Raw genomic sequence first — 13,145 nt, forward strand, 5'->3', positions numbered from 1 at the left:
GCCTTCCGAACTTTCACGTTTGACGTTTCAAAAGTGCTTATAAACTAGGCCTACTTGAAATAAATTAATTTTGATTTTTTTTCAATATTTTTGTCTCCTTTAATGTGGGAAAAAACCAACAAGTCAACGGATACGCGTATTCGTTATTAGCGTTATCCGTTTTATGAGAATGAAGCAAGCATAAGCGAATAAACCCTAAACACTTTACTGTATGAAGGCGAGTGGGGTGCGTAACAAATAGCACACAACGCTATGTGGTTGCACCTTAAGGTGAGACCCCAAGCCTATGCTTTGTAACCTGGACGATCAAACTACGACCGACAATCTAACGAGTTAATCCGATTTAATATATACTTTTTTCAGTTTTTTAATCATCAACCGGCGCTATTAACAAAAGTCTTTTTAATTAATATAACGCGCGCTACGTATCTATTATATTGACTAATGCCCGTCACTATCGGCCAATAACGCAATGCCTTAGTAAGTAACGTCTAGTGTAAGGAGATTCCTAGGCATACAGTTACGTTTCACCAATCGATTATCACTCGGCAAAGAACAATAACTTAAGCTTTGAGTCGTTTATCTCGTCTATGAATCCAGCCACAAGTTGTCAAATTTTATGATTGACTCTCAGTTTGACGTTTGTCTTTGTTTTGACGTTTAACAAGCCAAGCAAGTTTACATAATCATTTTTCGCACTTAACACGCGCGAGCGGCTTGTTCCACGCTCGGGTCACATTATTTTCTATAATGTCAAATGACAATAAAGTTAATCTGAAATTTGGACACCGAAACACAAAGCTCAATATGTAAAAAAAAAGCGCGCCTCTTCCGAGCATGAAGGGCTACAATGCAGATTTAGATTTAAAAAAAAGATTTTTTTTTATTATCAATTCACTTTACGATTCCCCTAAACTCGACCGAATCGGTGTCGTTACTTTAGACTGCGCCTTACGTTGTTAGTAATCACATAAGTGATAAGAGTTGGTGAAACGTTTATTTCTCTAGGAATCACTAGGCATCCGACTAAGGCGTTCTATATTTTAAGTTGAAACGGGCATAAGAGTTGCGACTGTGCATTGCATCATGCTAATACGCCAGATGGCCAACGTGGCTTGAATTTATACAAAAACAAGCTACGTTCCGCGTTCTTCGTTTGCATTTATAAGTTTTTTTTACAAATCCCGCGGGAACCGTTTGTTTTGCTGAATTAAAGCAGTATATGTTACTGGACTGGTTCGTTGATTGGAGCGTGAAGGAAGGAGAAACAAACAAACAACCTAACACACTTTCGCTTTTGTAATATATTAGTAAGGAATTAAGGATGTATAAATCGGTAACTTTTTGATAGTAATTAATTTTATTAATCTGCTCAATAAGATTAACCATTGACGATTTATGATTAATATTATTAATCATGATATTGTCACGATTTAAGTTTATTTCGATTCAAATTCAATTGCCGACAACGTATCATAAGTAGGACAAATAGAGCGTCTTCGCCAGCGAACTGCCGCTCGCCGTGACTTTTAAGCCAACCGCGTGGGTCTCGGTACGGAATACTTTTTCGCACGAAATCTAGGCCGCGAGATTCTCTTTTAAATTAAAATACAATTGTAAGAATCTTCTAACCACAATTGATGACGTAAAAGTAGGCATTCCATGTACAAAGGTGTCACAATTTTACGTCATAAAATGTCACGCGTAGTTAAAGCATTCAGAAACCGTGTTAGGAGATATCTCCTCGCGAGATTACCAGTGGATGAATTTGATCCTCAATCGTTCGTCTGTAAGAACCCTATAGCTGCTTAAACGAGGAACATAAATTCTTACAGAGCAAATACAAAGGAAGTTGATTAACATATATTAATAAAAATTATACGCTTAAAAGATAAGTTTTTCTAATAACGCGAGGTCTAAATTCGTGGTGTTTTGCTAGACACAACGAATTGGCACGTTTGTAATTCGGATATATGTGGACTGGCATCGTTGGCTATGCCTGATTTACACTTTGTTAACTTGCTACTTACAGTTGACAAGTGCAAAAGTCAAATTATTAAAAAAATCAGAGTCCATCTGATTTAATTCAATTGATATGTTTACCAATCACTTGTCACCTGCACCTGCACTTAGTCCTGATTTACACTTTGTTAAGTGCAGGTGACAAGTGTTTAGTCAAAATATCATGCGTTGAATATAAACAAAAGGAAACCTGCGAGTCACTTAACGCCCTGAATATCCTAATCATATCCGCATTTGCTACCTAGCAAATTGGAAATCCGGCTTTAGCAAAGTGTAAATCCGGCTTGAACAAAGTGTAAATCCGGCTTTAACAAATTTTAAATCCGGTTTTAACAAAGTGTAAATCCGGCTTTAACAAATTGTAAATCCGGCTTTAACAGAGTGTAAATCCGGCTTTAACAAAGTGTAAATCCGGCTTTAACAAAGTGTAAATCCGTCTTTAACAAAGTGTAAATGTGGCCTTAGCTCAGTGCAGGCACGTCAAGTAGACACTCGTGCGGAGCGTGCTACGCGCATAATTCGCTCGAGCGTCGCTGGGCGGCAGCGGCGGACGCGCGATGACGTCAGCTGACGGCGGCGAGGGGCATTAGGGCCCGCGGCGCCGCCCAACAACCCTAGGCTCGCCGCGCCAGGTACCCGCCACTGCTCGATGCTGCTATGACAGACATCACCATTAAGATATTTACACAACCCAATAACACAGTATATACAACGTGTAAGTGAAAACCGAAATAATACTTCACAGGTTTTAGAGTTACATTATGTACCGTCTCTGAGACTTATCTGTGAAACCGAAAACCTTATAGTTTCTGAGTAAACCACTGCCATAGTTTTTAAAATAACTGTAGCATTAAATTTACTTAAATATAATAGCAAGTTCTACAATTATTCTTTTACTTTCACATTTAAACAATAATCATGTAGAAGCAAATATTATGACTTACCTTGATTAGGGTATGGCAAGCAATTTGATTTGAGAACTTCTTCATGATTACCATATGCACAGAACTTTACAACTACAGTATTTGCTGAAATACCAGTGATTTCCGCCTCATAAAACTGCAACAAAAACGGAAAACAATATTATTTGTATGTTACTATATTTTACTAGTAAAGCCTTTTCTGCCCTTGATGCCCATAATGAGGGAGTTGTAAAAACATAATATGTAATCCTCCATATTTTGGCGGCGGCCGTCATGGACCGATTATCAACAAGCACGACAAGCAAGCCGACTAATTCACTTTTCGAACAAAAGAAACAAAATCAAAATCGATACCGACTGCATTACCCCTATGTTAAACTTTGTTAAACGTTACTTTAAGTTTAAAGGATTACAGAACTTTGTTTTTCTTTTATGAAAAACAAAACATTCAAATTTTTTTTTTTTCATTTTGATTATTTGTCTACTCACATTATTATCCTCCCAATAAAGCGCGAGGCATCGATCCCCGACTTTCCAGTTGATATCGGCGACACCCAGCATCGCTCGCGCCTGCTCATTAACCGCTGCGTTCTGGAAGCCGAGCAGAGAGCCGGGCAGAAACGGGCCCCCAGTGCGCAGGGTGTTGTACTCCTGTGGCCGGGCCCCGTAGCCGTACTGGCGACCGGCGTAGCCGCCCTGAAGCGATCGAATTCATGAGAACATGCTTCAATTAAGGTGTTAAGTAAAAAGACGTTGAAAAAACTTAAAACAAAGTATTCCTAATAATGTATGTAGTTCTTTTATGGATGCGGTCATAGCCCACTGAGTAGGACTTCGGGGCCGAGTTAGTTTCATGAGCTCAATTGAAGCTATATTTTTATTACTTAAAACGCACTAAACTTAGAAAAGTTGCAGGTTCGTACTGGGATCCGAACTCGGCCCCCGAAAGTGAAGTCGAGCTTCTACCAAATACGCTATCACTGTTTCGAGATATTTATATGTACACAATTAATATTGCCTACGAAACTTTTGGTAGGTAGTTTTTGAGTTTCACGTTTCGGCAGATAAACCGACGCGGCAGGGCACTTGGTTTATAATACTAAGTGATACATTGTAAAGTTTAACTAAGTCGGTTTTCCGTGACTATCTATTTATCTGCATTAATACGAGCTTTCTAAGCCAAATTATCGATTTATTTATAATCATTAGGGCTATCGAAAACCAAGAAATGAATAAGAAACTCAACAAATTAAGGAAATTCGTTATTGTGACTCAAAATTCGCAGTCAACCATGAAACATAAATGCCTAATAATTTATTTAGTTTTTGAGAGCGGCACTACTTATAGGTAGTAAAATTGTATTAGAAAGCATTGAACTAAGGTAGAGCTCACTTTGCTTAAAAATGTCTATTCGCTCTTAATTTTAATGTGGCCGGAAAGACCACAAGATTAAATGGTTAGCGTAAGGTTAACGTAATGCCTCATAACAAATACTCAATTTGAACTTACAGCTTCAGGAGCACCACAGCGCAAAAAGTCAGTTTACGTGCGAAACAACCAAATATGCAAAGTCTATACATCAACATTCGCTAATAACACATCTTAAGGTCAGCGCAATACAAATCGAAATACATATTATTATCATTTCACTACAAGTTAGCCTTGACTGCAAATTCAGAAATTAAAAATTCCCAAACTGCCGTGGATCGATCACGGGATCTCCCACTTGAAACCACTACGCCAGGGAGGGCGTCAGATATACGCGAGCGTAATCGCGAGCACAGCACGTGAATAACGATTGTAATACTAAATCTTCATAGGGAAGATGGAATTTAGTCTCCAGACTCCATAGTCTTTTCTTCTCCTCATGACCATCATTATCATTATATCAACTCATTACCGGCCCACTACAGGGCACGGGTCTCCTCCCACAATGAGAAGTGAGAAGAGGGTAAAGGCCATAGTCCACTATACTGGCCCCGCGCAGATTGGGACTTCATACCTTTGCAACATTGTGGAGAACTCTCAGGCATGCAGGTTGCCACCCAATGTTTTCATTCACTATTAAAGCACGTCATATTTCAATAGCTTAAAAAGGACATAACTTAGAAAAGTTAGAGGTGCAAGCTGGGATTTCAACTCGGTCTCCCCAAAGTGAAGTCAAAGTCAGCCCTTATTGATTAGCATTATGAGGTTTATTATTAACTTTGAGTGTTAATCTTATGGATAAATTAGCAAAAGAGATAAATTTAATAAATATTTTATATTTATATACACAATACAATGTGTTTGATACATACCTGAGCACCCAAGTAGTTTATATTTGAATACATGGGAGTTTGTGGAGGCTCCATATAGCCATTTGGTTGCTGCCTACGTTGATACGCTTGATCCTGGTATTTAGACATGATATCATTATCCCTCCGAAACGGAGATATTTCCGGCATTGCCTGATTTTGAATATACTGCTTTGGTGGATAAGCTTGGTCCGGATACGCTTGGTAACTTCTACCCGGAGATAACTCTTCGCTAGGCCGCATCTGATTGGTGAGCATATTTAAATTTGCTGTTGCATCTATTAAACTATCCATGGGGTTCATTATATTACGATAATTGTGTTGTTGAGTCATGCTATTGTCAGTCATGGCGTTGAAGTGTTCGTTCCTCATATTTATTTCTGGGTACTGAGTGTGAGATTGACTGAGATATGCATTATTGTAGTGCAAGCTTATATTATTGGCTTGCTGCTGTTGTTTATTCTTTTCCTCCAATTTCTTTTGGAATCTTGGTGGTTTCTCGTTTTGCGTTTGATATTTCCGTTCCTCTCTGTGCGAATTGTGATAATTGTCGTACCCCCTATCAGATCTGTGTCTAGGACCGTCGTATCTAGATCCGTATGGGCGTGAGTTAGGTTTGGATCCATTCCTGTCCCTATTCCCGTAACTCCTTTCGCCCCTATCTTCGGAAGGCGCGTTATAGTCGCGACGATTATTTTTATCCTTATCCGGTACATTTGGGAGTTTATCTTCCAAGAAATCAAATAGGGAGACTTTGCCTGATGGTTTGACTGGTACACCATCTTCATCGTTATCCTTGTTCCTACCTTTACGTTTTGGTAGAGTTTGCTGATCGGGTTCTTTTGGTTTCTCTTTACTCCTGCTTTCTGAGTTGTCCCTTTTCTGCAACATTCTTAGTGCCCTTTCAACATTGTTCTTAGTATACTTGAGTGTATTCTCAGCTTGTTCTTCAGAGAATCCTGCATCAACGATTTTCTGTACATTTGCATCTAATAGTGGTTTAGTGCCTCCGCCAAATACCTGTTTAAACATTAATACTCTTTTTATAAACTTTGTTATTGCTATGTATTTTTATTACACGGAGACTTTGACTGCAATCTCATCTAATGGTAAGTGATGATGCAGGCTGTGGTGGGGCAGTTATATTTAACTCATACTGCTAATTGGTTGCTAAATTGTTTGGCAGTTCTTTGCTGGTATGTTAGTAATTAGTGAAGGCAAGACCAGATAAGTGTAAATAAGAAAATGAAAAATGTTTTTATAATATACCTGTCACGGGAACTATAAAAACATTTTAACTTTAATAAATTAAATCATTTAAGATCATAAAAAAAAACATTTGTCTGTCTGTCATCTGTTATGTGTGTGGAAAAATTCCTAAATAAATAAACAATGTGTGTGCATGAAAATTTCAGAAATTACACACAGATATTTAATGCTGAAAAAATTATTAATTTCAATTGATTAAGTCTTTCAGGGAGTGTATAATTTTTGTTGTCACATTATTATAATAAATTATGTATTTTTCTTAAGCTACCTTCTTAACACCTGACATTCTCTGTGCCTCTGCAATAGCTCCTTTCCTCTGAGCTTCAAACTCAGCATTGTCTTCTTTGGACGCCTCCTGTAAACTCTTAAATTGTTTATCTACTGGTAATTCTTCCAACCTTTGGCCGAATGGGATCCATGGCGGTGGACCACCATCTACTCCTATGCCACCTGGAAAATTGATAATTTACTAATTATCAAATCTAATGGTTCTAACTTTATCAACATAGACCAAAAAAAAAATTCTGCCTGTCTGTATGCTTTGATGAGTAGGTGTTCTAATAAGTATTTTAGAAAGAGTTTTTTTGTTTCCGGAATTTAGTTAAAATTTGAAACAGTTTGTCTTACCTCTAGTATGTTTAGCAAGACTTCTATTGAGCTCCCATTTTTCAATCATGTGAGAAACTTTACCACCCAACACAGAGACCACTGTAGGAGTCAGCCAAATCACACCATGACATACTTCAAGATCTTCTTCCTTAAGCAACACCTTTGTTCCCGGTGGAGTGTTAATACTCAGGTTGGGAATAGAACTTGTCTCAAGACCTGTACATGACGATTTCCCATCGTGCAAAGTAAATTTCAACATCCGAGGGGCTGATGTTGACTCCTCATTAGCTTTTGGGGCTGCCACATTTCTTATCTTCTGGATTTGAACAACTATTGGCTTCTCTAAAGTAGTAGGGTCTTTCGTAAACTCTTCGGGAAAGGCTGCCTCACCTATGTCCCTCAAGTCGAACTGAAATATAAAGCAAGTCAGTGATGTCCGACAAAATCCGTGTGGGCAGATAGTTGGTCAGATAAGTAGATAATACGAGCTTTCACAGTACTTACATCTAGAGCCCTTCGGCTAAGGATATTTACATCTTGTATTTGACCATTTTCGCTAATAATATCAATACCATCTTGACTCAAGTGCCTAGAAGAAATATCGTAATGGTTCAGTTATTAAATGTGAACTATATTCGTTTTGGGAACTTATGATCTGTTCTACTTACCATCCCAGATCTCTGAGACTATCTCTGAGTGTCATGTTTTCATTTGTATTGGAATGATATCATAAAATTAACGAAATTGATAAATAAAACCTCACTGACACACCGTATCCCACTTGCCCATTTGTCAAACTCACCACAGAGTTAAACCAGAAAACTCATAGATGACCAAAGACCAATACCAAGAACCCAAATACAGTATTATATACATATATATTATATTATACCAATAATTAAGTGATTCTTCGTTGATCCATAGAAAACTAATCGGTCACTTAAAAATACGCTATGTTATTCTTGCGTTTTTTTGCAATGTCAGTACTCAGTGAAGAAAACTGTACAACTCACAATCCAGTGGTAAGTGGACGGTGTCCAATTTGCGGTTTCGGTTATGATAAAACATTTTTTTTACTCTTTCACGCTTTTTACTCTTTCACGCAAAAACTACTTATCGGATTTTAATAAAACTAGTTTGGAGCTTCATAGCTAAATTTAAGCTATCATTTATGTGTAAATATACATCAGACACATGGTATATCCTCTTTACTCTACTCGAGACTAAAGAGAATAGCCACTGCAGTCAATACAGGAATCTTGTGGTGTACCTACTTAGTCTGTACCAGAACAAATGTCAACAATCATTTGTCAATGTCAAAAGGTCAATCCACCGGTTCCTTACGTTTACATTTTTGATAAACATCTTTTATCTAAATAATTGATAAAGTTTATCAATCTATAGTATCTGATTTTAATTGCAATTCAACTATAGGCTACTCCATCGCAATGTCCACAGTAAGTCTGTTCTAGCATATTAATATTACTATATATTATGAAGGGTTAATAAAATAAGAATGTACCAGCTTTTTAAATAGCATGCTTTTATGAGATCTTAAACAAAATAAGTTAGTGTAACTGTAAGAAAAATCAACGGATATTATATATGTTTTAAGTATAAATATGAAATGTACTTGAAAATTATATTTTACTTATACTAATAGATTTCACTGTTTTATTTTTACAGACTCACATATTTAATGTTGAGATGACCTGTGAGGGTTGTTCAGGAGCTGTAGACAGGGTGCTTGGAAGACTAAAAGGTCAAGGAGTGGACAGTGTCTCTATCTCACTACCAGAGCAGAAAGTGTCTGTGACATCAACACTCAGTTCAGATCAACTACTTGAAGTTATAAAGAAAACGGGGAAGAAGACCACCTATGTTGGTACTGAATAAATAATGTTACTTTTCAATTAAAAAGACAGGATATTAAGATAAATTAATTTTATGGATCTTTTTCTAAAATATTGTCACAAGAGTTGAACATCTTGTAATATCAGTCTTACATTGTTTTAACTATCCAAAGCTAAATAGTTATTATTGGCAGTAGGTAATGATCATGTATTGTTCTAAACACCTGAATATAAAAAGCCTAAGATTTTTAATACTTGTGCCAATATAGTAGCATTTTGAATTGGAAGCCCTAAAAGTGCTTCTGAAAGATAATAAAAGTAATCTTATATTATTATCTTGTATAACTAATCTTTTTATTGGTTATTATAGCTTATTGATAAATAATAATCATGATTGTTACATTTTCCTTATTTGCATATATTTTTTGTTTTATTATTTTGTTGTATTATAAGAAATTGCAGCTCCAGTACAATTAGCCTGAACTTTTAAGACTAAGGTACCAAAATGTAATTAAGAAAATATATTTTATTAAATAAATACTATATTTTTTAATGACTCCATCATAACAATAAAATATCACAAGTTGTATCAATAACTTCACTAATTCTAATCATTCTTGCTAATTGCATCTTCCAGAGTGTTAAGCCTTAAATCAACAAGATCCACAGCTTCATGTAGTGCATTCAAGTGATCAACAATTGCATTAACAGTTGGTAACACATCAGCACAATCACACTCCTTTATTTTATCCAACCCATTTGTATAAGTTGTGTTCAATCTTCTTACCTTTTTCACAGCAGGCTCACTTATCTGTCTATTGGTTTGACTGATAATTTTAAAACCACTGTTAATAGGAAAACTTCTTTTCCGTCCAACCCACTCTATTGCTCCACTTGTGTAACAAACATCATTATCCCCTAGTTTGATCATACCAAAAATATCTTCATTGTTTTTTTCTATCCCAATTGATTTGCTGATGATTTTGGGTACTGTATAAGTGCCTGGGGTGGGAGGTGTGCGTGGAATATGACTTATATGTCCTACACTGTACGAAGAAAATTCAGCTGACTTGCCTTCACTATGACGTTGTGAATTCAAAGGACCAAGTACATTTTGTGAATTACCGACTGTTGCAGAATTAGGTTTAGAGGATGTACGATTTTCACTTTGCCACATTGACTCTATGGTAGTGCTATTAGCATTTGGAGCTCCTACTTCGAAACTCTCATTTCTTACCAAGTTGTTTGTAATTTCTATTGCATTATCAATATGTACAAAATTGGTCACAGGATACTTTTTACTGTGATAACATTGATACCACTTCTTCACACCCTATGAGGTGGATTAACATGAATTTAATTATTGTTTAATATAATAAGTCTTTTGTAACATATTCCTAGTAAAATCACAATTTTCTCTGAAGTCTAGTTTTTGAATGGCTATCATATAATTTATTTTTGTACATTCCAATGATTCACCCTAAATGAAAGTAACAATTTAATTGTGTTTTGTAAACATTGAAATCTTGTTTCTAGCTATCTAATGTTCTAAAAACGTGTTTGCTCTATCTAGTGTATTAACTATCTACTACTATCATTACTATATCTATTTTCGATAACCTAATGCCTTTATTCTTTTGTTTTCACTAACTTTAGTATTCTGATATTTAGCAGTAGGAGTTACAGAACTTTCAGCATTATTTTCCTTCATATCACTAAGTTCAGTGAAATTTGTTTTCCACAAAGATACCTGAAAAAAGGAAGCTTGATATATAGCAGCAACATTAAATTATTTAGTTATAGTAATAAAGACAATAACCATTTTATCATCACCAGCTGAAGCAAAGCTTTGCCCACTTGGAGAAAAGGAAACGGCATTTACTTCACCACTATGCCCAGACAGAGTATATATTGGGTGCCCTTCCAATAAGTCTAAGATCTGAAATATATTGTCATATTAGCCTACTACATATGTGCACTACATTTTCTTGTGTTACTTTTATATGACTAACCTTCATTTTACCATCTTTACTTGCAGTCAATATGTAACTACCACTAGGATGAAATGCTAACTGGGTCACAGCATCATTGTGTACACTGAAAAAACCATTGATTAATTCATTACTAATCTATGGCTAGTTAAAGTGACTGTACAAGTATATGTATTCGTATATATAATATATAACTAAATGAGTTACTATTTCTTTAAATACACAGAGTATATGGGACATTAAGTTTCACCAAACTACATATCATTCTTAAAAGCAAATATCTATTAGCACTGTTTTGTCTACCTCCATTAATTCCATAGATACTAGGACACTGTGGACAATTATGGAAAAGCAAAACTAGAATAATTTTACAAACCTGTAGTACTGAACAAGATTATGTGTTCTTATGTCGTAAAGTTTTATATTCCCTTTAGATGTGCCCACAGCAACATAACAACTAGATGGATGCCAAGCTAGATACATCCCATGACTATTCTGATCTTTAAATGTGTGTATACATTCTGCTGTGTCTGGGTTCCAAAGCCTAGTACTCTTATCATCAGAACATGATGCTATCACAGAACCATCAATGGACATTGAGGCTCTTCGCACCCAGTTGGTATGCCCTTTGAACGAAGCTAAGAACTTGTGCTTGTCGCTTGACCATACTTTGACTATCTTATCATCTGATGCTGTTATTATCTATAAATATGTAATACATAATAAATTAATTCACTTCTTATTGAAGATTGCAAATACACAAAAAAGTTTTATGGAATAGATATTTAGTAGATATTCAGTAGTAAAAACTACTTCTTGTACTGTTAAAGTGCATCTATAAAATGAATTAAAATATTATTGAACTTATACTAATACATATATTAACTAACATCTTATAAATGAGTTCAATACTTCCGTGACAGTCTAATTTTTTTTTTAAATTAATAATTCTAATTATAAACCTTATAAGTTTGTTTTATTGTTTGAATGTCTCATCTCTGGACCTACCAGTCAGATATAAAAATTATTATTTGCATTTAATATAAGTAGATATAGCCTAATATTTCTTGAGGAGGGCTACAGGACAAATAATTTTTTAATTTTCATCCCTAAGGGGGTTAAATGAAGGTGGATGAAATTTGATTATTTGCCAAGTTTCAATTTGATACAAATTGGTTAAATAATTTATGAAATATGTTAATATATAAATACATACCTTGGTTCCATCTGGACTATACTGAACTGATCGCACAGTTTGTGAATGTGCTTTGAACACTCCTGTACTGCCTGTGACTGTTGGCACCCATATTCGGACAGTTCTGTCACGAGATGCAGAAGCCATATATTTCCCTGATGGTGAAAATGTTACATCCATAACTGCTTCTTCATGGCCCTGAAATCTATAGCTTTTCATGGTACCACATAGGTCCCATAGCTATAGAAATAAATTCATACAGTAATTCAAACATCCCCTTTCAGTTATGGGACGGTTCATTAGAATGTGAGATAGCTACATCTAAGCCACACACATGGATAGTGCTTCCATATTCAGAGTTAAGCAAAAACCTGCAGAAGCATGTTATGAGTTATGACTAAGCTATGTATCACTCTCTCCTGACAGGAAATTAGTAAAACCCACTAATACAACAAATGTGAAGAATTTTGAAAACTAATACGGCAAATCTGTCTGGTGCAATTTACACCTTACACACATTGGAAGGCCAAAAAGCTGAAATTCCAGGACAGGAACCATAAGGTGCTCAACGAGAATGATAATATTTACCAAAATACTATTATCCAATGAGCTACTAGCTAATTGTTTTTCATTGCGATTATAAAATAATGCTGTTATACTGCTACGATGACCTGTAAGTTGTTTTTCCAACGACGGATCGAGGCACGCAGTGTTGCACTCCATTTTTTAATAAAAACAATTAAACAATATATTATGATTTTTCAATCTAATAAAATTTCTAATAACATTCCATTTCAACATAAAACAGTTAGAAAATTCAAATTTTCTGACAACACAGACAGTAAATAAATGCTGACAGTTCTTAGGAGAATTAAATCAAAACCAGACTTTTTTATTTGCTTTACGGCTCTGGGATCAACTCTTTTATACCTTACAACTCAGGTCCTACTTTCAACGTAATTTAATAAATATACTACTTCCTTGAA

The 13,145-nt window shown here is 35.6% G+C and overlaps 3 protein-coding genes across 4 annotated transcripts; 1 reads left to right on the forward strand and 2 right to left on the reverse strand.

Moving 5' to 3' along the window:
• Positions 1–882: 882 nt before the first annotated feature.
• On the reverse strand, positions 883–7,893 carry LOC120623994 (tudor domain-containing protein 3). Of its 2 annotated transcripts, none has more exons than XM_039890293.1 (8): positions 7,789–7,893; positions 7,625–7,709; positions 7,139–7,529; positions 6,780–6,961; positions 5,246–6,262; positions 3,435–3,641; positions 2,967–3,081; positions 883–2,674 (listed from the first exon to the last, which is right to left on the reverse strand). In XM_039890293.1, exons 1-8 carry the CDS (start codon positions 7,821–7,823, stop codon positions 2,637–2,639), a joined length of 2,070 nt encoding a protein of 689 aa, XP_039746227.1. In that variant the 5' UTR covers positions 7,824–7,893; the 3' UTR covers positions 883–2,636. The 2 variants fall into 2 exon arrangements, with proteins under 2 accessions (XP_039746227.1, XP_039746226.1); XM_039890292.1 differs by having other exon boundaries at positions 883–2,677.
• Positions 7,894–8,423: 530 nt separating this feature from the next.
• Positions 8,424–9,378, forward strand: LOC120624001 (copper transport protein ATX1). Its single transcript, XM_039890303.1, has 2 exons — positions 8,424–8,577; positions 8,807–9,378. Exons 1-2 carry the CDS (start codon positions 8,569–8,571, stop codon positions 9,014–9,016), a joined length of 219 nt encoding a protein of 72 aa, XP_039746237.1. The 5' UTR covers positions 8,424–8,568; the 3' UTR covers positions 9,017–9,378.
• Positions 9,379–9,502: 124 nt separating this feature from the next.
• Positions 9,503–13,003, reverse strand: LOC120624002 (POC1 centriolar protein homolog A-like). Its single transcript, XM_039890304.1, has 6 exons — positions 12,748–13,003; positions 12,181–12,399; positions 11,341–11,666; positions 10,986–11,070; positions 10,793–10,912; positions 9,503–10,306 (listed from the first exon to the last, which is right to left on the reverse strand). The coding sequence occupies exons 1-6, from the start codon at positions 12,880–12,882 to the stop codon at positions 9,581–9,583; spliced, it is 1,611 nt and encodes a 536-aa protein (XP_039746238.1). The 5' UTR covers positions 12,883–13,003; the 3' UTR covers positions 9,503–9,580.
• Between the last annotated feature and the right edge of the window lie 142 nt (positions 13,004–13,145).

The sequence above is a fragment of the Pararge aegeria genome, chromosome 5 (genome assembly GCF_905163445.1).
Source record: "Pararge aegeria chromosome 5, ilParAegt1.1, whole genome shotgun sequence".
Lineage (NCBI taxonomy): Eukaryota > Metazoa > Arthropoda > Insecta > Lepidoptera > Nymphalidae > Pararge > Pararge aegeria.

Bases quoted from the DNA above. Each gene is read 5' to 3' on its own strand.
- LOC120623994 (XM_039890292.1), bottom strand. From the start codon at position 7,823: ATGACACTCAGAGATAGTCTCAGAGATCTGGGATG. The intron at 6,263-6,779 runs GTAGCTTAAGAA...ATGTTTAAACAG, and splicing joins GAATGTCAGGTGTTAAGAAG to GTATTTGGCGGAGGCACTAA. The intron at 3,082-3,434 runs GTGAGTAGACAA...TTTTTGTTGCAG, and splicing joins TTTATTGGGAGGATAATAAT to TTTTATGAGGCGGAAATCAC.
- LOC120624002 (XM_039890304.1), bottom strand. From the start codon at position 12,882: ATGGAGTGCAACACTGCGTGCCTCGATCCGTCGTTGGAAAAACAACTT. The intron at 11,667-12,180 runs GTATGTATTTAT...ACATATTTATAG, and splicing joins ATAGTCCAGATGGAACCAAG to ATAATAACAGCATCAGATGA. The intron at 10,307-10,792 runs GTTATTGTCTTT...TCCACCTCATAG, and splicing joins CAGCTGGTGATGATAAAATG to GGTGTGAAGAAGTGGTATCA.